The sequence below is a fragment of the Lactuca sativa genome, chromosome 2 (assembly GCF_002870075.4).
Source record: "Lactuca sativa cultivar Salinas chromosome 2, Lsat_Salinas_v11, whole genome shotgun sequence".
NCBI classification, from domain to species: Eukaryota; Viridiplantae; Streptophyta; class Magnoliopsida; order Asterales; family Asteraceae; genus Lactuca; species Lactuca sativa.
Window position 1 is genome coordinate 213,709,217 of NC_056624.2, and position 19,791 is coordinate 213,729,007.

At 35.3% G+C, this 19,791-nt stretch overlaps 1 protein-coding gene across 1 annotated transcript; it reads right to left on the bottom strand.

The window, feature by feature from the left end:
• Positions 1 to 8,945: 8,945 nt before the first annotated feature.
• Positions 8,946 to 11,384, bottom strand: LOC111912272 (guanylyl cyclase 1). The gene is made up of 10 exons (XM_023908000.3): positions 11,183 to 11,384; positions 10,615 to 10,785; positions 10,387 to 10,511; positions 10,194 to 10,305; positions 10,023 to 10,097; positions 9,869 to 9,957; positions 9,734 to 9,795; positions 9,581 to 9,653; positions 9,386 to 9,461; positions 8,946 to 9,278 (listed from the first exon to the last, which is right to left on the bottom strand). The coding sequence occupies exons 2-10, from the start codon at positions 10,777 to 10,779 to the stop codon at positions 9,243 to 9,245; spliced, it is 813 nt and encodes a 270-aa protein (XP_023763768.1). The 5' UTR covers positions 10,780 to 10,785; positions 11,183 to 11,384; the 3' UTR covers positions 8,946 to 9,242.
• Positions 11,385 to 19,791: the final 8,407 nt, after the last annotated feature.

Genomic DNA, 19,791 nt, shown 5'->3' on the forward strand with positions numbered 1-19,791 from the left:
AAATCGTTTACAAGCTCAAAAATTTAGGCGAAAATGAGTTTTTGATTGAAGCCATGGGCGAGACAGGTGTTGTCTATCGAATCTAGAAGAACCGTTGAGCAAAACAGGGGTAGTCGATGGTGGTTGAGAGGTCTCTGACGACCTAGTGAATGCAAAGGGCCACACCGTAGTCTTATAACACTCCCATAACGGTTCTTCTAGATTAGTGTATGAAATAAAGGAGTCAAAGGCATGGTTTTTGTGGAAAACCATATGCCACGACGTGATGTATGGGGGATCATGACGTGGCGACTGCTTCGACCCAAGCCCATAATTTTGGGGTTTCCTCCGTATTTAAACCTCTAACCTCAAAATTAGGGCATCATTTCTAGCCTCCATCACCCCCAAGAACCTTGATTCATACCCTAATACCCTTTCCCCCATATTTAAGCTTACTTTTGGAAGGAAGAAGAAGATCCTTGTGGTGTAGAGAACCACTTGGAAAGCTTAGAGATATCAGTTGAGCAACTTCTGGACCATTGTGAGTGTTCAAGTTCCAAGATTTATGTCCTTTATTCTAGATTTAGGCTTTTTATGTATTTTCTCCAAGTTAGGGGAAGTCTGGTTGGAAGGATTCCATAAAGTTGGCAACTTTATGGGTCCCATGAGGGTTATATGTTATGGATCTGATGTTTGGTTGAGCCTTGATCATATGCATGAGATTTTGGTTCCATTTTCATTATTTTTGACCTATCATGAGATCAAGACATGCATTGTACATGCATGTCTACAAAGCATCGATTTTTAGAATGTTTTTGGAGTAAGAAGGCCCTATGGAAAGTTGGAATGAATGGATTATATGATCAGGGGCTTAATGCATTAATTTGCCCCAAATGTAGCATTCACGACGTGACCAACTGGAGGTCATGACGTGACGATGAGGCCTATCGACTGTTTTGGACAGACACTGTCACGACATGGTAACATGGTCATCACGACGTGACATCAGTTTTAATCGTGACTTAATTGTTTGTAATTGGTGTCTTGGATTGGAACTGAGTTGTTAGCCACGACGTGACCATGGTCTGGCCACGATATTAAGGTTAGTTGTTAACTTTGACTCTGACCTATCACTTTTGGTTAATTGGATAGTTTTAGAAGGTGGACTAATGGCTTACCTTGTGTGGTTTAGAAGGAGGTGCATATTACTCGTTCATTGGTTGTGAGAGTTGTTAGTTGTTGGCTACATTTGCAAGGTGAGTCTTCTCACTATAATATGTAGGATGCTACTTGTCTTTGTGATAATTGCATGGAACACCAGGGTGTAATCCTTAACATATGTATGAAAGAGCAAGATTTGGCTCTTGGTAATTATATGAAAGACTAGAATCTGGCCCTGACAATTGTAAGTAAGACCAGGGTTTGGCCCTTGGCATTTGTATGTAGGATGCTAGTTGTCTTTGTGATACTTGCATTGAAGACAAAGTGGTGGCCCCTGTCACTTGTATGTAAGACCCAGATTTGGCCATCGACATTGCAAGGAAAGACCATGATCTTGTCCATGGCAGGAAGTGACTATAATACTATGAATTGACCCATAACATGCACTATCTTATGTATGGTATGTATTATTTTTTGGAACTCACTAAGCTTTTTGCTTATAATTTTGTGGTTTGAGTATTTCCAGGTACTCTGTTCCAATGAGAAGGGTCTGGCTTGACTGCATAACATCCCCTGATGACTTTTTATGCACTGACTATTATTATTTTACTCTGATGTTTGAGAGATATATTTTACTATGATTGGTCTTGGGATAAATTTTGTATGGATTTGATGGTATAAAAATGAAAATTTTATTGGTATTTTTGAGACGTTACAGTTTTGATGTTTTTATTTAGTAATTATGGGGTAATACCATTTGCTTATGTTTAAATGTAGATGAAACCTTAATACTTTGGCTTGATTTGTTAGTAGGATTTATAAAGTTTGATTATTTATTATGTTTGTTTGATCGCGTCACCTTATGTGTTAACGTTTCTATTTTTATTGCCTACAAATGAGTTATATATAGTTTAGATGACCAATCTGATTATATTACCTTGTATCTTAATTAGTTTATGACAATAAATTATTATGATTAGAGGTGGACCATCCGAGGGTTTAAGGTGATATAACATAATTAGTTTATAACTATAAACTCTTATGGCTAGAGATGGACCATCCTACGGTTTAAGTGATATGATCGTGAACTTAAATGTGTAAAAGTGAATTAGATTTTCATGTCATACTTCGATTGATTTTCATGACCATTGAAACTAAATCACTAGATCAAGTCTCGTAATTCGAACATTTAATTGATTACTTAGTCCAAGTGAATTTAAACAAAACCCCATTTTTACTTTATTGCTATTGGTTTAATTATCGTTTGAATTATATGATCTAATCATACTCATTTCCTTGTATTTGACATATTTTCTTACCACAACTATATTATTTTACGATTAGATACACTGTCTATTATCTAACAGTGACAGTTAGTTGAGATAATTTATAATTTATAAATTTAAAACTATAATTGATGTATGTTTTATATACTATAAAAATTAATGTATGTCTCGGAAAATGATTTGCGTATTTAATATAAAATACGGTTTTTATATAATTAATAAACATTTATACATAAAAATATGGTTTGAATGTAAAAAGACATTGTATTTATACAAAAATATGGTTTTTAAATGAAAAAATATATATTTATACAATTTAAATGTATTAAAAAAATATTTATACGGTTTCAAATGGAAAATGGTCTAACATTGAACAAAATTAGAAAAAATAATATTCAATTTGGAACAAAAAAAACAAAATGTCAAAATTAGAATAAAAAATTAAACTTGATGGGTTTTGGTCATAAGACATCCTATGTGCTCATACAAACCCTAAAGCTTGGATCTAGGTTTCTCTATTGTACATGCTTTGAATCCAAGACTATAAACCCTAATTCTAGCATATGGAAATCAGAATTCACATGTAAATAGGTTTAAGAACATACCTTGATTGTTATATAGCAATAACAATCCAATTCCTCCTTGAATTGACCTTGGAAAGCTGAGAGTCACAAGTGTCACTCCTCTAATGGCTTACAAACACCAAGAGCAAATGGAGAAGGTATAAAGAGAGAGGAGGGAGGTTAGAATTCGTCCTTCGGACCTCTTGGGAAGGGTTAGACGAATTCCTAAGCCCTAGGGGGTTTATATAGGTGTAAAGATTAGAGTTTTAGTCCTTATCCTTATCTAGTTGCTTGCCCACCAAGCAACCATAAGATAAGTCTTAGAAACCCTTATCCTAGTCGAATTATAAGAGATTTACACCTCAAATTCGTTCACCATATATATAAGATAATCCTTACCTTATTTTGTAACTATCACATAATTACAATTCAGCCCCTCTAGTTTAATTAATTACACTTGATCACAAAATTAATTCTTAATTAATTATTGACCAATATTAATTAAACAAATATGATTTCTCCTTTAATATATTATTCTTATAACATATTAATAAATCATAATAACCTCTCTCTCTATTTATTTCTCCAATCAAGTTGCTTTGGTGAAGGCAACCCAAAAGGACCATGCACCATCGGGTCAAGTACATACCAAAATAGTTATGGACTTAGACACTAATCCAACAAAACTTAGTGTCAAAATCGAAAAAAATAAAATTTTAGTTTCTTTTGTGGGAAAAAAAATTCAATTTTGACACATCATCATGCCACGTCAGTAAGTAACCAAATTGATTGGTCAAGTGGTTATAATTGTAAAAAATTAGAAAATATAGTGTCAAATTTGAGAAAAAAAAACACACTGTATAATTAAAATTTTTGTGTAAACCTACTGTATTTTTGTGCACTTGGAAAAATAAGTCTGCAAATTTTAATTAGAAAAGTAATATCCCAAATTTTAGTGAATTTTTGAAATGTATTGTAGCAAGATTGATGGTTATTTCACAATATTTTTGAAATGATGGTTAAGTAACGAGAACTACCGGTGATATCTTGTAAAATTAATATTCTAAAAGTTCATCATGATTTCGTCATAGTTCCAAAGTTTGTATTTGACGTCAAGTTTTAACAAAATGTCTTCTTAAGTCTTATATATGTATTAAAATGAATAATAGTAAAAAAATATTTATAAAAAAATTATTAATTATTTACAAAATGGTCGTATTAAATCACGACTTACAAACGAAATGGCTCGTCACGATTCGAAAAAAACTTAAGACTTGACGTCGCCGTCAAATCGCGTCTTACATTATTTATAACATTACGTAGAATATTGCAAAAAAATTATATATGTATAAAAGACAACAGATAATTACACAAAAATTTAGTTTAATTATATATAATAATGTTTTTCTTGGTTTATGGAAATAGCTCTACATGAGACAAAATAGATTTTAATATATGAAACAAACTTCATTGAGATGTTTTTTTTTTTTTTTTTTTTTTATTATTGGTCTCCATCTTTAGTATTTTTATTTTTTTAATACATTTTAATTTTTATCTTTAATTTCTTATATAATAAAATTTTATAAAATGACTGTTTTTCTGTCAAATCTGAAATTTTTACTAAAATAAATTAATTTAAAAAGAGATTTATCAAAATGGTATAATTCTAAAAATATTACCATTTATGTTAAATTTTAAACCAAATCAAACTTAGAATGTGAAATAAAAAGAAAGGGAAATTGAATTATCAAGATAATTACCTTTTTGTTTTATTTATATTTATGTAACTTTTTTTAGAATTCGTTGGAAGTATTAACATATCACCATTATAACCGGTTGTAACTTATTATACTCGGTAATAATAGTTATATTCGGTAATAATAGTTATATGTTAACAGTTCCAACAAAATCGGTAAAGAGATGTGTAAAAAAAATTACTTAAATATGAAGAAAACTAAAATATAATTACCAAGATAAGTCAAATTCTCAAACGAATAAGTATAGAAAAGAGTTAGGTTCAATAAAACTCGTTAATTTTCAACACTGTACCTACATGTTAATACTTGCTGGTGACAATTATATGTGTTCATTTATACTGCGATTGACCGTTACGAATACCATTACACACAGCATTTAATAAGAAATCATTTGTATAAGAATGTAGTTGAGTATGATGGATGGGTGAACCCCTCATGCATGTCAGTGATAGTAATGACCATCATCATATCATATGTAAACCACCTTTTGGTGGTTCGGTGGTTACATCTCAATTTACACGAAACATGCAACCAACCATTGGCCCAGCTTATTATTGTGTAAAAACTTTGACATTGTTTGTTTTTCAAAATAATTACTAAATCCTTCATAAAATCCATATAGGTCGATTGCAGAATAGTAGTACTATATGAAATTTCATTTTTCAACCTAAAGCCAATCGTAAAGCCACCAATTATTTGGCATTTTATACATGGATAAGTTTTAATAAATCTTTATGCTTTTAAATAAACCATCACCTATCCTTCAATTATAAAACTCGTCTAGCCTTCTATTTTACATAATTTATAGTAAAAATGGCCAAATAAATAATTCGAAAACAATAAAACTATTATTATGTTTTTCAATTAATTCTAAATTGTTAAAAAGGTAGTGCAAAACCAGATGGATTTGTCTTTTATCCAACATCGGATACCTTGTACTATTTTGTGACATTATTGTTCTTGATGGTTTTATGGAAATGTAAACCATAAATTAACTCAATAACAGGTTTTGGGCCATGGTCAAGGGTCAAATGTACTTTTGTTTTTAAAGTACTCGTCCAATAATATCCTTGTATGATGTAAAGTCCTTTACGATCTACTTAGGGATCCCCATCAGGCTTTTGCCACATTATCTAAAATGTGTTATTATTTTTACCCTTAGATGCTAGATGCATCTCCTAATATGAGACATATATGTGAAGGGCGGATATATAGCATCTAAGTGAAAGGCGAGTTGTTATGTCGATGGTGGATGATATTCGCATTAGTTCTTTTAACTTGATCAAGATGTAAGTTCCTTAATTTAGATTAGTTTGTTTGGTGTATATCCCCAACTCTAAACTCTTTTGTTTCTTGACTCGAGCTTTCTGTTTAAGTCATTTGTTTTTGTGCTAATGCAATTTGCTCGCCATTCAAAAAAAAAAAAAAAAAAAACATGTAAATGCTTACCCTTAATTTCCTTCAAAAAAGGATTAACTTTGTTTAAAAATTATGTGTGAAGGCCGGATATGTAGCATTATGCAAATGCTTACCATTAGTTTCCTTCAAGAAGGGTTATTTTTGTTTTAAAAAATTGTTATGTATTAAATATTGATGTTGAATACCTTTGGTCCAAACTTTGCATACCCTTTAATCTCGTGTAAGCAAGCAAGAACATATTTATTATTAAAAAGAGGGGCAACACATCCTAGATATTTACAGAATTATGAAACTTCTAAATTTAACATAATCCAATCGTTTTACTCCATACGGAAACACGATTGTCGACATCTAATTCTTCTATCCTATTCTAATGGGATACCTGTGGTGTGTTGTTGTATAATCCATAACAAATGATAATACAAAATTCCAAACAATCATATCCTAACAATCATCTTTTATCTTCTACTCTCAATTTTGTCAAGTAACGTCTACTTATTATCGAAAAACAAAGAAATAAAAAAAACATGCAAGATTGGATACTAATTCAACATGCATACAAAGATGGAATAATAATGTTAAAATGGACAGAAATCATTATTATCTTTGAATGGGTTGTGAGGTATAAGTATAACAACAATGGATGCACATGCATTCAACTCTCATCTACCCATAATATCCCTGTACTTGCCATCTATTATTTATATTCGTTTTCTATAACATGAATCATGGGACAACAAATTAATTATGGCTTCATAGTTGTAATATGATCAATACATCTTTAAATGCACCACCTTATTTTTTTATCTTTAAATTTTAATTTATATGTAAAGAAGAAGTTTATGAGTTGTTTTGTTTTTCATTAGGACCAAAAATATATAATAAGAAAGATAAACTTTAAGAAATACGCATTTAAGAATTGAATTTGTTAATATAAAAAATTATTATGAATAAGTCTTTCAATCATTGAAACCGATACATTTTTTTTTATATCTTAAAAGAATAAATAATGGAATAGAAGATAAAACCAATGAGAATGGAGAGACTAGTGGCATAAAACCTGTCGGATACATCCGAAATCTCTTGTCCACACGGCCACACCACCACTTTGACGACAATGTTTCTTCCTTTGTGTCGTCCCATGTTTCACTCCCCCATTCCCATTTCTTCTCCCTCAATATAATACTCTATTAAATATTACCACCACCAGACAATCCCTAACTAAATAAACATTAACCTTTGTACTTGGGCTGTCTTCAGAGTATCTTTTGGAAGTTTTGACTCTTTTATTTATAAATTTTAGAGTAACTTACATGTTTGCTCCCTCCGGTTTGATAAACATAACACATTTAGTCAACAAGATTCATTTCTTTCACTATTGGTCCCCAATTCATACTTTGTAACACCTTTACTCCATATGGTTTCCCGACATTAAGTTTGAACCGTATTTTGGAACAAAATCGTCGGATTCTAAACCTAAATATATGTTTTGTTTTAATGTGCGAGTCCAAAAGACAAAATTTCCAATTATTGTACTCCTAATTAACATAGTAATATATGTCTATATATCTTGAGTTGAAATATGAAAGGAATAGTCAAAGTAGGAATCTAAAAAACTTTCCGATTAACGGGAAAGAATCTAAGAAGTTCATCATGTCAGAACTTGTTTTTTTACTCCACATATGTTACAAAGGCCCCAAATGCGTCTAAGAAAAAAGCTTAGGTTAGCCACTTTGGTGTTGAAAGCAACTAAATACAATACCCTTATTTTAGATTTACTTTAGGGTGACCTGATGCCTATCAAATATAAAGACTAAGCAGTCTAAGCATCCTTTGCAAAAAGCCTAAGGTAGCCGATATTTTGGTTGCAAGTAACAAGATACATCTATCCCAAATATACTTACACAGGATATTACATTTAGTTACGGTTTAAGTAAAAGGCTTGGGGAATGTTTCGAAATGTACTGTATATCCTTACAATTTTAATGTTGCAAATTGTAATGTATTTGGTTATGTGTATGACTTTTTTTGTTATATGTGTTTTTATATGTATTCTTAAAATGATTGTATTGTGTTTGAAGTACGATAAGGTAAACATCAAATTCAATAACATAAACATCAAGCTAAATTCATACATCCTTTTGGACAAACTCATTTTCAACTTAAATTTGTATTCATGGTGGTATAGATATCTAATTCTTAACCAAGACATATGGACCTGCACATGTAGACTTCAATATAAGAGTTCAAAATGTGTGCCCAATGTATCCAGAATGAACGAAATCAATCCGGAATTTATCGTATTCCTACCATGTCATATTATGTAATGATTTTTCATCAAATCTAACCAACTATAATGTCACTCAGAACTAACATTAATAGTAAAACATTAACAGCCTAGAATGTGGTGTTCCGAGTCATTTTGCAAATGTGAGAAAATATTGATAATTTCTGTCAAGTATCTTGTTCATAATGGTTAATTTTGTTAAATATCATTTCCCATATTTGGTCATCAAAAGATCACCTCTAAAAGAATGATCCAACTTTAATTTAATAGTATTTTTTATATCCAATTCGTTTTAGTTAACGAAATACCTTCACTAAAAATGTGTTTCACAATTAAAACATAACATTGCAAACTTTACCATGATATACAGCCAAAATTTATGAAAAAGAATCTCGAAAGCCACTTTGTCAAGTTGAACATAACTAATACCAAATTGACCTATTTGAGACCTTTTGTTAACCTCAATGGCACCATAAATACATTAACAAGGCAATGAAGACAAACAGCCTATTATTTACAACAAATTTAAGGGATTTATCTACACTATATCAACCATATTACATGATACAGTTTTGTTGTATTCATACATCATAATACCAAATCTTCCTACAAGAATCATAATACTCAAACTCTCATCATACTTATTTTATAATGTGCAAATGAAGTTCTCTCTACATGATCAATTGCATACATCAACAATATTCAAGAAACCGAATACCAAACAACAATTGTACTCTCTACATGACAAACATGATCAGACCAATTATCCACGAAAAAATATTCATCAAATTCATGTTTTAATTGTGTCTGTATCTACCAGCGATACCTACACATTAGAATAAATCAAGATCCAAATTTAAAATTGTTTTTTCTTCTCTTTTTGATTTGATGTTTAAAGTGTGGCGTTATTTGTGTTTATACATAGTTCATTACCAGAAGGATATCTTCATCTGTGCCATAGGATTTACGAGCTTTTTCCAAGCAGTTGGATGAGATCCTATCACTTTTCCTTTTTACATATTTAACAATTCATCAATATGTTATGAAAAGACAAAAATTTGCAATAAAAAAACTTAATAAAATCAAAAGGCCATTATGTATGTGTTCAAAGATAAATGATATTCATACCTAGAACTGGCTGGATCTCGGATCTCAAATTCATCATTATGAGCATCATAGCCACATATCACAACATAATGACCTATAAAAATCATCATACCTGTTAATGATTTTTTCCAGTTTTCATCTATAAATAGTGAGGGTAGAAAGGTCAATTCTCACCTGTATATGCTGCAGTGCCATTATAAAACTGTGGCGTATGAACATCCTCCTTCCAAGACTTACTACAAAATTAGAATTAAGCTTCTTGATTTAACGATACATTGTTAATTTATAAATATATTTTAAGTAGTGTACCTCAAAATGCACTGGTCAACTAAGGCAATCACAACATATTTTCCTGATAGGATTAAAAAGATGATTTCTTCTCCCTTAATTGACCTGAACTGTTAAAAAGGAGAAACTTTAAGGTTCATGAACAAAGCATCAAGATGTTCATATGTTCTTGTACCTCTATCTTTATTCCCTCTTCTACAGATCTCTGAAATAACATATCTACTCGCTTGATATCAGTAGCCAATTGCTCCTACAAAAAAAAGGGGAATTTTAGCATCTAAAAGTGTAACTAAAATATCGAATAAGTTGTGGCTCAATGAGGATTCAAACTTCAAATATCAATTACCTTGTAAAACGTCTCCACTGAAAAATCTGGATTGGCACCTAAAGTTACTGTGAAATATGAGAATCTAATGGAAAGCTTTTGCAATAAATATGCCAGATCCACTGTCCAAATACTACAAAAGTACAAACAATGATAAATTTATTCAAAGATTGATTATATTTTGGATATTTATATGTTATGAAGAAGAAGATACCTGGTTGTACAACACAGATCCTCTAAATCTTGAATATCAAAATGGTTGAGACCAAGTGTTCTCAAAACCATCAGAACACATGCAAGACCACAATCCCATGATCGTAATTGTTTTATATGTGGGACCTAAACAACATCCAGAAATATAAAGTTCCTTTTAGAGAGATGATAATGCATCTTGATATCTTGAATTCAGGAAGACAGGTTTTCAATTGATAAATGGACTTACTTCAACAAAGTGCGAGTGGCCCAATACTGTTTTGTTGACGTTCCTATTTTTCAATGATGGTTTTGAATCGTATCGTTCAGCAAAACTCATATTGTGTACTTCTTCATGATCATCATGTCCTTCGACTTTTAGTAGCTTGTTTAAAAGGATATGTAGAGGCCACATTTATACCTAACACAAGAGATTGTTTCGGTAATAAGGTGACAAATATGTAGAGCATGACAGTTGCAGATGCTTAATTATCTGATTCTGATTCAATCTCAAGTAATCGCATGTTTATGATTTAAACAGACAGACACAAAAGGAACAAATCAAATATTTGAAACTAAAAGAAACCTAAAATTGTCCAAACAAGATGAACAGCCTTTAAACTATAAGGTCGAATTCACACCAACGAAGTTCAACGTTCTAGAGAACGCTTCGGACTTACAGATAACAAAGGATGAGGAACTTAATTGCTGAATTAGCATTCAAAAGGCTAGCCCGATAAACTTCTATGAAGTATAAGGATTAAGGATTAAATATGAAACGGAAATGGAAGCGAAGAGATAAGGAGATGGTCAATTACCTTTGAGGTCGAATCCGATCAGGATCTGAAAAAGCTTTGACGTTCTTCTTTGATTCACCTTTTCTTCCACCAATTTCTCCGTATGTAGGCTGAGACCCCTCTCTTTCTTCTCCTAAATTTTGGCGTCTGTTGTGAAAAATACATCGTCGAATTTGTATCTCTATTAATTAATTACTCCATATTATTATGCGTAACGTCGACGGCTGTCGGTTTATCGGCCACCGGATCTTCGATGGCCGATGGGGATATTGTCGGGTCATTTCAGATTGTTGGTGGGCGGTCTAATAGGGCCAAATAGCCCAAAGGACCATCCCTCCGAAGTTCAAACCAATTTTTCGTTATTGGGCTATTCGTAAGAGATTTACGGCTTTGCGTTTGACCTCAAACAAAGGGCATAGAAAATGTTTATGTATATATTTTAGTGAAATTTGCATTTCGAGTATAACGGGGTGTTTGGGATTTTGCTTATTTGAAATAATTATATTAATTTATCCCATGTCAAAATAATATTTTAAAAAAAGTGTTTCGATTAGTTTATCCAATATCAAACGTAATACTTTGATAAGTTGTTTTCTAGTCTTTGACAAAATTTGTATTATACATATAAAAATGATTAAAAAACGTCTTATATGGATTTGTTTTTTTTTTTTTAAATAAATCTCCAAAAAAAATCATAATATTTTATCATAATTTACGAACAATATTCTAAACTAAAACTTTTTTAAGAAAAAACATAAATTACTGGTAAAAATGACGATTTGACCATATTTTTTTCGGTTTAACGGTTTTATTACTTACCCAGTTTTATTAAAGTCTCATTATTTTACCATAATTTACGAATAAACCATATTATATGAGAAAATAATAATGTGATGTTGCAAAGAATTTCATAACTATTGAAATGAGTGAAATTTAATTAAGTGGTGTTCAAGTAAAATGGAAAACCCAACAACATGAATGTTTTAAGAAAATTAAAAAACCATGTTAAGATAAAGGTAAATAAATAATTAGGTTTTCTATTTAAATCAGAAGTAATTAATTTATATAAAATTAGGTTATAACTTGTGGGAATTAGGTAACAAAATAAATTAAGCTTTTATAAATAGAAAAAAACTAATAATTGCTAATAAATTATTTTGAATAACTTTTATATATATATATATATATATATATATATATATATATATATATATATATATATATATATATATATATATAATTGTTGGTTTAAATAAATATTTGAAATTTATTTTGAAGATAAAGGTGCATGAATTGTTTTTATGTAATTAGGTATACTTAAAAAAACGGAATCCAAGATTTTAATATCCATAAATTTAGTGGTTATATGTGCAATCTACCATAATAAATAAGAATGATTTTGACACATGTCATCTTCTTATTTATTTTGACACTTGTCATTTTCTAGATTTTTTGAATTCTTTAATATCCACTTGTCATTTTTATAGAATTTTCATTTTTAGTCAAATTTCACCTATTAAATATCATCTCATATTAATGAATTTTATTAATACATTAATTAATGTATATAATAACTTTCTATTTGTGAATTCCTATTTCTATTGATATATTAATTAATGTATAATTATATTAATGTAGATAATACCTTCCATTTGTGAATTCATATTAATTAATTTTATTAGTATAAATTAATTAAGATTAAATTACATAAAGGGTCCATGTGATTTACCAAAAGTCACGAACTCAGTTGTTACTTATTTTATTATGAACATGGTCCTTGTGGTTACCAAAACTTACATGAATGGTCTTTTTTTTTTTGCTCACACCTTTTATTTTTGGACCTTTTAATAAACCCGTGTAATACACGGGTCACACACCTAGTTAGTGGTTATATATGTAAATTTGAGGAGTATAATGACACTTGGCAAAATATTAATTAGGAAAAATAAAAGATTGACAAGTGACATATTATTAAATAGTAGGTCTAAATGAGTGATACGTGGAAAAAAAATATTCTTTTACTATAATAAATATTTATTTATGCCAATAAATGTTTTATCAATTATTGGTATGATGGTATTCAAATGTTAAAATTAATTATCAGTATGATGGTATTCAAACATTAAAATTTGTTTGATATTGGTGTAAAATCAGTATAAACAAATAAATAAGGGTATGTGTTGTTTGTTTTTTGTCTGTAGATCTTCTTGGCATCTTCTATCTGCGTCGTGCAGACCACGTGTGAACATTATGCTTCACAGACTATTGGTTTTTCTCAAAACTACACACCTAAAAAGGTATGTGCGTCATCTTCCTGGCGTACATATGGACAAGAGTCTTCAAACCTCTTCGGGCATCTTCTATCTTAAACAAACACATATATCTTTGTTTTTTAAATCTAGATGTATTCCAACTTTATCTATAATAAACAATTTGAAAAACAAAAAAAAAAATTTACAATACTTACATAAAAAGGTTTGACGACACAATTATAAAATTTGTAACAAATTTATAAACAAAGATTTAATTACAATAATGGTCGTTATATATATATGAAAAAAAATTCCTAATGTTGTATTATATTTTTTGTTCCAAATTTTATAAAACATTATTTAATGCAATATCATTGATTTGTTGGAAAAAAATATTTATATCTACTTTTTAATTAATTTAATTGAAAAAGTAAAATAAAAATTTTCATTTAAAATCAAAGTTTATTTTTATCCATTTTATGTGTTAAATTCTTTTATCCCTAATTACATTGTTTAGGTATAACTTTGCGACCAAAGTTTATTGTCTTTAATCAAAGTTTGTTTTCACTTTTTATACAATAATATATAAAATTTTATCTACATTTGTTAGTTATCTATAATAAAATCATAAAATTATTGAAAAACTCTTTTTAAGTTTTTTTTTTTTTTTTGAAATCAACTTAATTAGATTTTAGTTTATTCTACTAGTCTTCAGATGTTAAAAAAATAAACAGTCTTCTCAGACTACAAACATTTGGTCCACCTTTTCTATTATAAAGGTCTGTAGAAAAGGTCACTGTAACATCCCAAAAATACGAGCCAAAAATTTCATTTTTAAAACATATCCTTAGCGAGCCTTAAGAATAAAATATTCACTGATCATATCATTTCATAAAGTTATCGTATGTCTTGAAAAACATTTCATAAAAAAAACATAATAAAAAGTCAGAGTACAAATTCCTAAGAGGATCTCATAGCGCGGAATACAAGGTGTGTGTGTGATGGGCCGCTACCACGTCAGCTCCTTCCCCTTCAAAGAAGAGGTACCTGAAATCAAAACTGAAAACTGTAAGCATGAAGCTTAGTGAGTTTCCCCGAACATACCACATACCATACAATCACATAACATACAAATATTGTCAGGCATATATGAGTGCCCGACCTACCCCTTCGGTCCTCTCGACCGGATACTGACCAGTATATCTGGGAGCTTGCCTCCCCTTCGGTCCTCTCGACCGGACGCTGACTAGCATATCTGGGTGTTGGTCTCCCCTTCGGTCCTCTCGACCGGATACTGATCAATATGTCTGGGAGCTTGCCTCCCTTTCAGCCTCTCGACCGGGTACTGGGGACTATTTCACCCCTACTACTACCACATAACACATATCACATAATCTATCTAGCATGGATGGGCACGACCTCCCCTTCAGCCCTATCGACCGGTACTCTGGTGACTATCTCCCCCTACTGCCACTAGCACATAGCATCATATCATACTAGCACATAAACATATCACAGGTAGTAGCAACCTTAGATGAATATCACAGAGACAATCATCTATCATACAACTCCTACTGGTGGGCCGGCATTGTGGCCGTAGACCCACCGCTACTGGAAGGTAACTCACCTCAAAGTAATTGTTGATCGGTGTGAGAACTAACTGTCTTCTGCTGCTGCTGCTCCGGAAATCCTTCGGCTAATAATTCCCACAAAACACTTAGTCAAATACTGCTAACTGACCTCAGGGTAAAATGACCATTTACCCCTAACCAACCAAGAGTCAAAGTCAAAGTCAACTGCCAGTTGACCTGACTCGCTGAGTTGGCTTGCTAACTCGCCAAGTCCCGTCCCTTTGTCTGACCATAAACCCGTCTCTACTCGTCGAGTTAGGCGTTGACTTGACGAGTTTTCCTTCTAAACCCAAGGCCAAAATTCCTTCATCCTACTCGTCGAGTTGTATGAACAACTCGCCGAGTTCATCTTCATCCGAAGAACACTCTATGCTGTGACTCGCCGAGTTGTATGAACAAATCGCCGAGTTGTTCTTGAGGCAAGAAGATTGCCTTGAACTCGCCGAGTTACTTCATGAGTGAGTCTGACTTTCGACCCACTGAGTCACCCCATGACTCACTACTCCAACCCGCAACACGAAAAAGGGGGAAAACACGGGGACTCGCGACTCGACTCGCCGAGTCAAATGAACGACTCGCCGAGTCTGTCACATGCGAATACCATATACGCGATTCTACTTGAATCCAGCTCATACCATACATAGATCTGGGTTTCTAGGGCCTGGTTAACACGTAAAGTTTCCAACTTTACTTGTAAATAAACACCAATGAAGGTTTTAGGGCTCAAAATGCACTAAAAGAGTAGATCTAGGGCTTTCATGCAATATGGATCCATAAAGGCAGTAGATCCAAGCTCCTGGAGCTCAATCATGCCTAGATCTCGAGGCTAAACAACTTATTACAGACCATAATGCACAATCAATCTTGGGGAAAAGCTCAAGAAGGTCTTTCATGGAGTATTAAGGGACTATAAGCATGAAAACAGAGGGAAGTCGGGTTATACCTCAAGAAAATCACTGAGATAACACAAGGATGCCTGGCCTTCTTCTTCTCTTCTTGATCTACTCTTCTTCCCTCTCCAAATCTTCAAGAAAACACACCAACATGCTTCAAACTCACAAGGAACAAGGCTTGAACGTAGAAGAAAGCTCTGGGGGTGAAGGGGGCGAGCTTAGGGGAGGATAAGAAGGTTTAAATAGGGTGAGAACCCTTGAAATTTAGGGTTTCATTAGACAGTGGGGACTCGCCAAGTCCAGAATGTGGACTCGCCGAGTCGCCAACTTAAACGTGCCCCCCCCAAACCCGTCTCTACTCGACGAGTCGGGCCTACAACTCGCCGAGTCCAAGGCTAAAAATGTAAAGTACTTTGATAAATTTTACGTACCAGGAACCAGGTGCTACAAATCTCCCCCACTTATTTTAGACTTCGTCCTCGAAGTCTGCTGCTCGATCCTAAAACAGCTCGGGGTAATGCTCCATCATTTCTTCCACCGGTTCCCACGTCCATTCCGAACCCTTTCGGTGCTGCCATTGCACCTTTACTAATTCCACCCTCTTGTTCCTCAAATCCTTTGACTTTCGGTCAAGGATTGCGACTGGGCGCTCAATGTAGTTCAGGCTGTCATCAACCTGTATATCCTCTAGCGGCACCACTGCTGAATCATCCACTAGGCACTTCCGCAGCTGGGAGACATGGAAGGTGTTGTGGATCTGACTGAGCTCCGCTGGCAGATCCAGCCTGTATGCCACCTTGCCCACCCGGGCTACAACCCTGAACGGACCAATGTATCTCAGGCCCAACTTGCTCCGCTTCCTGAATCGAATGATGCCTTTCCAAGGCGACACCTTCAGGAGAACCATATCCCCGACCTGGAACTCCAGTTCTGATCGACGCTTTTCGGCGTAACTTTTATGTCGACTCTGTGCAGTCTGAAGTCTGCTTCGAACCTGCTGGATCTTCTCGGTCGTCTGGAGCACCACCTCGGTGCTCCCCATGACCCTCTGGCCAACTTCACCCCAACATATCGGGGTCCTGCACCTCCGACCGTACAACATCTCGAATGGAGGACGGTCAATACTCGCGTGTAGCTGTTGTTGTACGAGAACTCAACCAAGGGAAGATAGGTATCCTAGCTACCATCGAAGTCTAGCACGCATGCCCGCAACATATCCTCCAAAGTCTGGATGGTTCGCTCACTCTGACCATCCGTTTATGGGTGAAAGGTGGTGCTAAAATGCAGACGAGTGTCCAACTCATCATGAAACTTCTTCCAAAACCTGGAAGTGAACCGCACATCTCAGTCTGATATCACTGACACTGGCACCCCGTGCCGTGCCACTATCTCCCGGATATAGACATCGGCCAACTTTTCGGCCGAGATACTCTCCTGGATCGGAATAAAATGGGTGCTCTTGGTCAATCGATCCACGATGACCCAAATCGAATCTACTCATCGCGTAGTCCTGGGAAGTTTCATGATAAAATCCATCGTAATATCTTCCCATTTCCACAACGGGATGTCCAACGGCTGCATCTTACTGTGCGGTCTCTAATGCTCGGCCTTGACCTTCCTGCAGGTCAAACACCACTCGACGTACCACGCCACATGCCACTTCATGCAGGGCCACCAATAGTCTAGGCGAAGATCCCGATACATCTTCGTCGCCCCTGGGTGAATAGAGAATCGGGATTTGTGCACCTCCTCCATCAAGATCTGGCGCACGCCTCCGTGATACGGCACCTACACCCTACGGTGTAGTGTCAATAACCCTCGGCTATCATAATCGAAGGAGGTGACTTGGCCCACTATTCGCTCACTCTTCTGATGTTCCTCCTTCATAGCCTCCTACTGAGCTTCCCGAATCTGCTCCAACAGGGGAGTCACCACAGTCATCCTTATACACACATCCCTGATCGGCGCCGCCTTACGGCTAAGCGCATCGGCCACCACATTGGCCTTCCCCGGGTGATAAAGGATCTCGCAATCATAATCCTTCACCACATCCAACCACCGACGCTGTCTCATGTTCAGATTCGGCTGATCCATGAGGTACCTCAAACTCTTGTGGTCCGTGTAAATGGTACATCGAACCCCGTAGAGGTAATGCCGCCAAATCTTGAGGGCGAAAACCACCGCCCCCAACTCTAAATCATGCGTCGGGTAGTTCGCCTTGTGAGGCTTTAGCTGCCTCGAGGCGTAAGCAATGACATCTCCCCTATGCATCAATATTGCGCCTAAGCCCAAGATAGATGCATCACAGTATTCCACAAAATCCTCTACGCCCTCGGGCAGGGCTAAGATTGGCGCCTCGCACAATCTCTGCCTCAGAATCTCGAACGCTACCTGCTGCTCAGGCCCCCATCGAAAGACCACGGCTTTCCTAGTCAACCGTGTCAGAGGTAAGGCTATCTTGGAGAAATCCTGAATGAACCTCCGATAGTAGCCTGCTAATCCTAGGAAACTCCGAATCTCGGATGGAGACTTCAGAACCTCCTATCTCATCACGGCCTCCACCTTGGCAGGGTCTACCGAAATCCCGTTCTAGTTGACGAGGTGCCCAAGAAACTGCACCTCGCGCAACCAAAACTCACATGTGGAGAACTTTGCATACAAGCTCTCCCTCCTCAAGGTCTCCAAAATCTCTCTCAGGTGCTCCTCGTGCTCCTCCTGCGTCTTGGAATAAACCAAGATGTCATTAATAAAAACTATCACAGACCGATTCAGCATCGGTCTACACACGCGGTTCATGAGGTCCATGAACGCGGCAGGAGCATTGGTGAGCCCAAACGGCATCACCACGAACTCATAATGGCCATAGCGCGTCTGAAACGTGGTCTTCTGTATATCCTCCTCTCTGACCCTCATCTGATGATAACTTGAACGCAAAACAATCTTGGAGAACCAAGATGCTCCCTGTAACTAATCAAAGAGGTCATCAATCCTTGGGAGTGGGTAACGGTTCTTCACCGTTACCTTATTCAGCTCCTGGTAATCTATACACATCCGGTGCGACCCGTCCTTCTTCTTCACAAACAGGATCGGGGCTCCCCAGGGTGAACTGCTCGGTCGAATAAATCCCATGTCTAACAGCTCCTGCAACTGCGTAGACAAATCCTGCATCTCGATAGGAGCCAACCGATAAGGTGCCTTGGCTATCGGAGCCGCACCAGGAACTAGGTCGATCCTGAACTCTACTTGACGCTCCGGAGGTATTCCAGGAAGCTCCTCCGGGAACACATCAGCGTAGTCTCTCACCACTGGAACCTCGCTCACCGTCGCCTTTCTCGCCTCCCGGGTATCCACAACGTACGCGACATATCCCGTGCAGCCCTGCTGAAGGTAGCGCCTAGCCCTAGCTGCTGAACACACTGTGGGTCCACGTTGTGGTCTCTCGCCGTGGATCACCAACTCTCCCCCACTTGGGGTCCTGATCCGCACTAGCTGTTGTGCGCAATCTATCACCGCCCTATTAGGGCTCAACCAATCCATGCCTATAATCACTTTGTTCCCACACAATGGAATGGGAACCAAATCCACCAAGTAACGCTCCTCAAATAACCTCAGGACACAATCTCTGAACACTGATGATGCCCGCACCGATCGATCATCGGCAATCTCTACCTCTAAAGGACAATCCAACATGCCCGAAGACTCGGTAAACCTCTTGCTAAGCGCAAGGGAAACAAATGATCGGGTGGCACCTGAGTCAAACAACACCTGAACAGGGATACCGTTCACATGGAACGATCCTAACGCATATACACAAAGCACATATCAATATCATAATATCATAAAAATGGAATATA

Bases quoted from the DNA above. Each gene is read 5' to 3' on its own strand.
- LOC111912272 (XM_023908000.3), bottom strand. From the start codon at position 10,779: ATGTGGCCTCTACATATCCTTTTAAACAAGCTACTAAAAGTCGAAGGA. The intron at 10,098-10,193 runs GTAATTGATATT...TTTTTTTTGTAG, and splicing joins CAGTGGAGACGTTTTACAAG to GAGCAATTGGCTACTGATAT. The intron at 9,279-9,385 runs GTAATGAACTAT...TCTAATGTGTAG, and splicing joins CAGATGAAGATATCCTTCTG to GTATCGCTGGTAGATACAGA.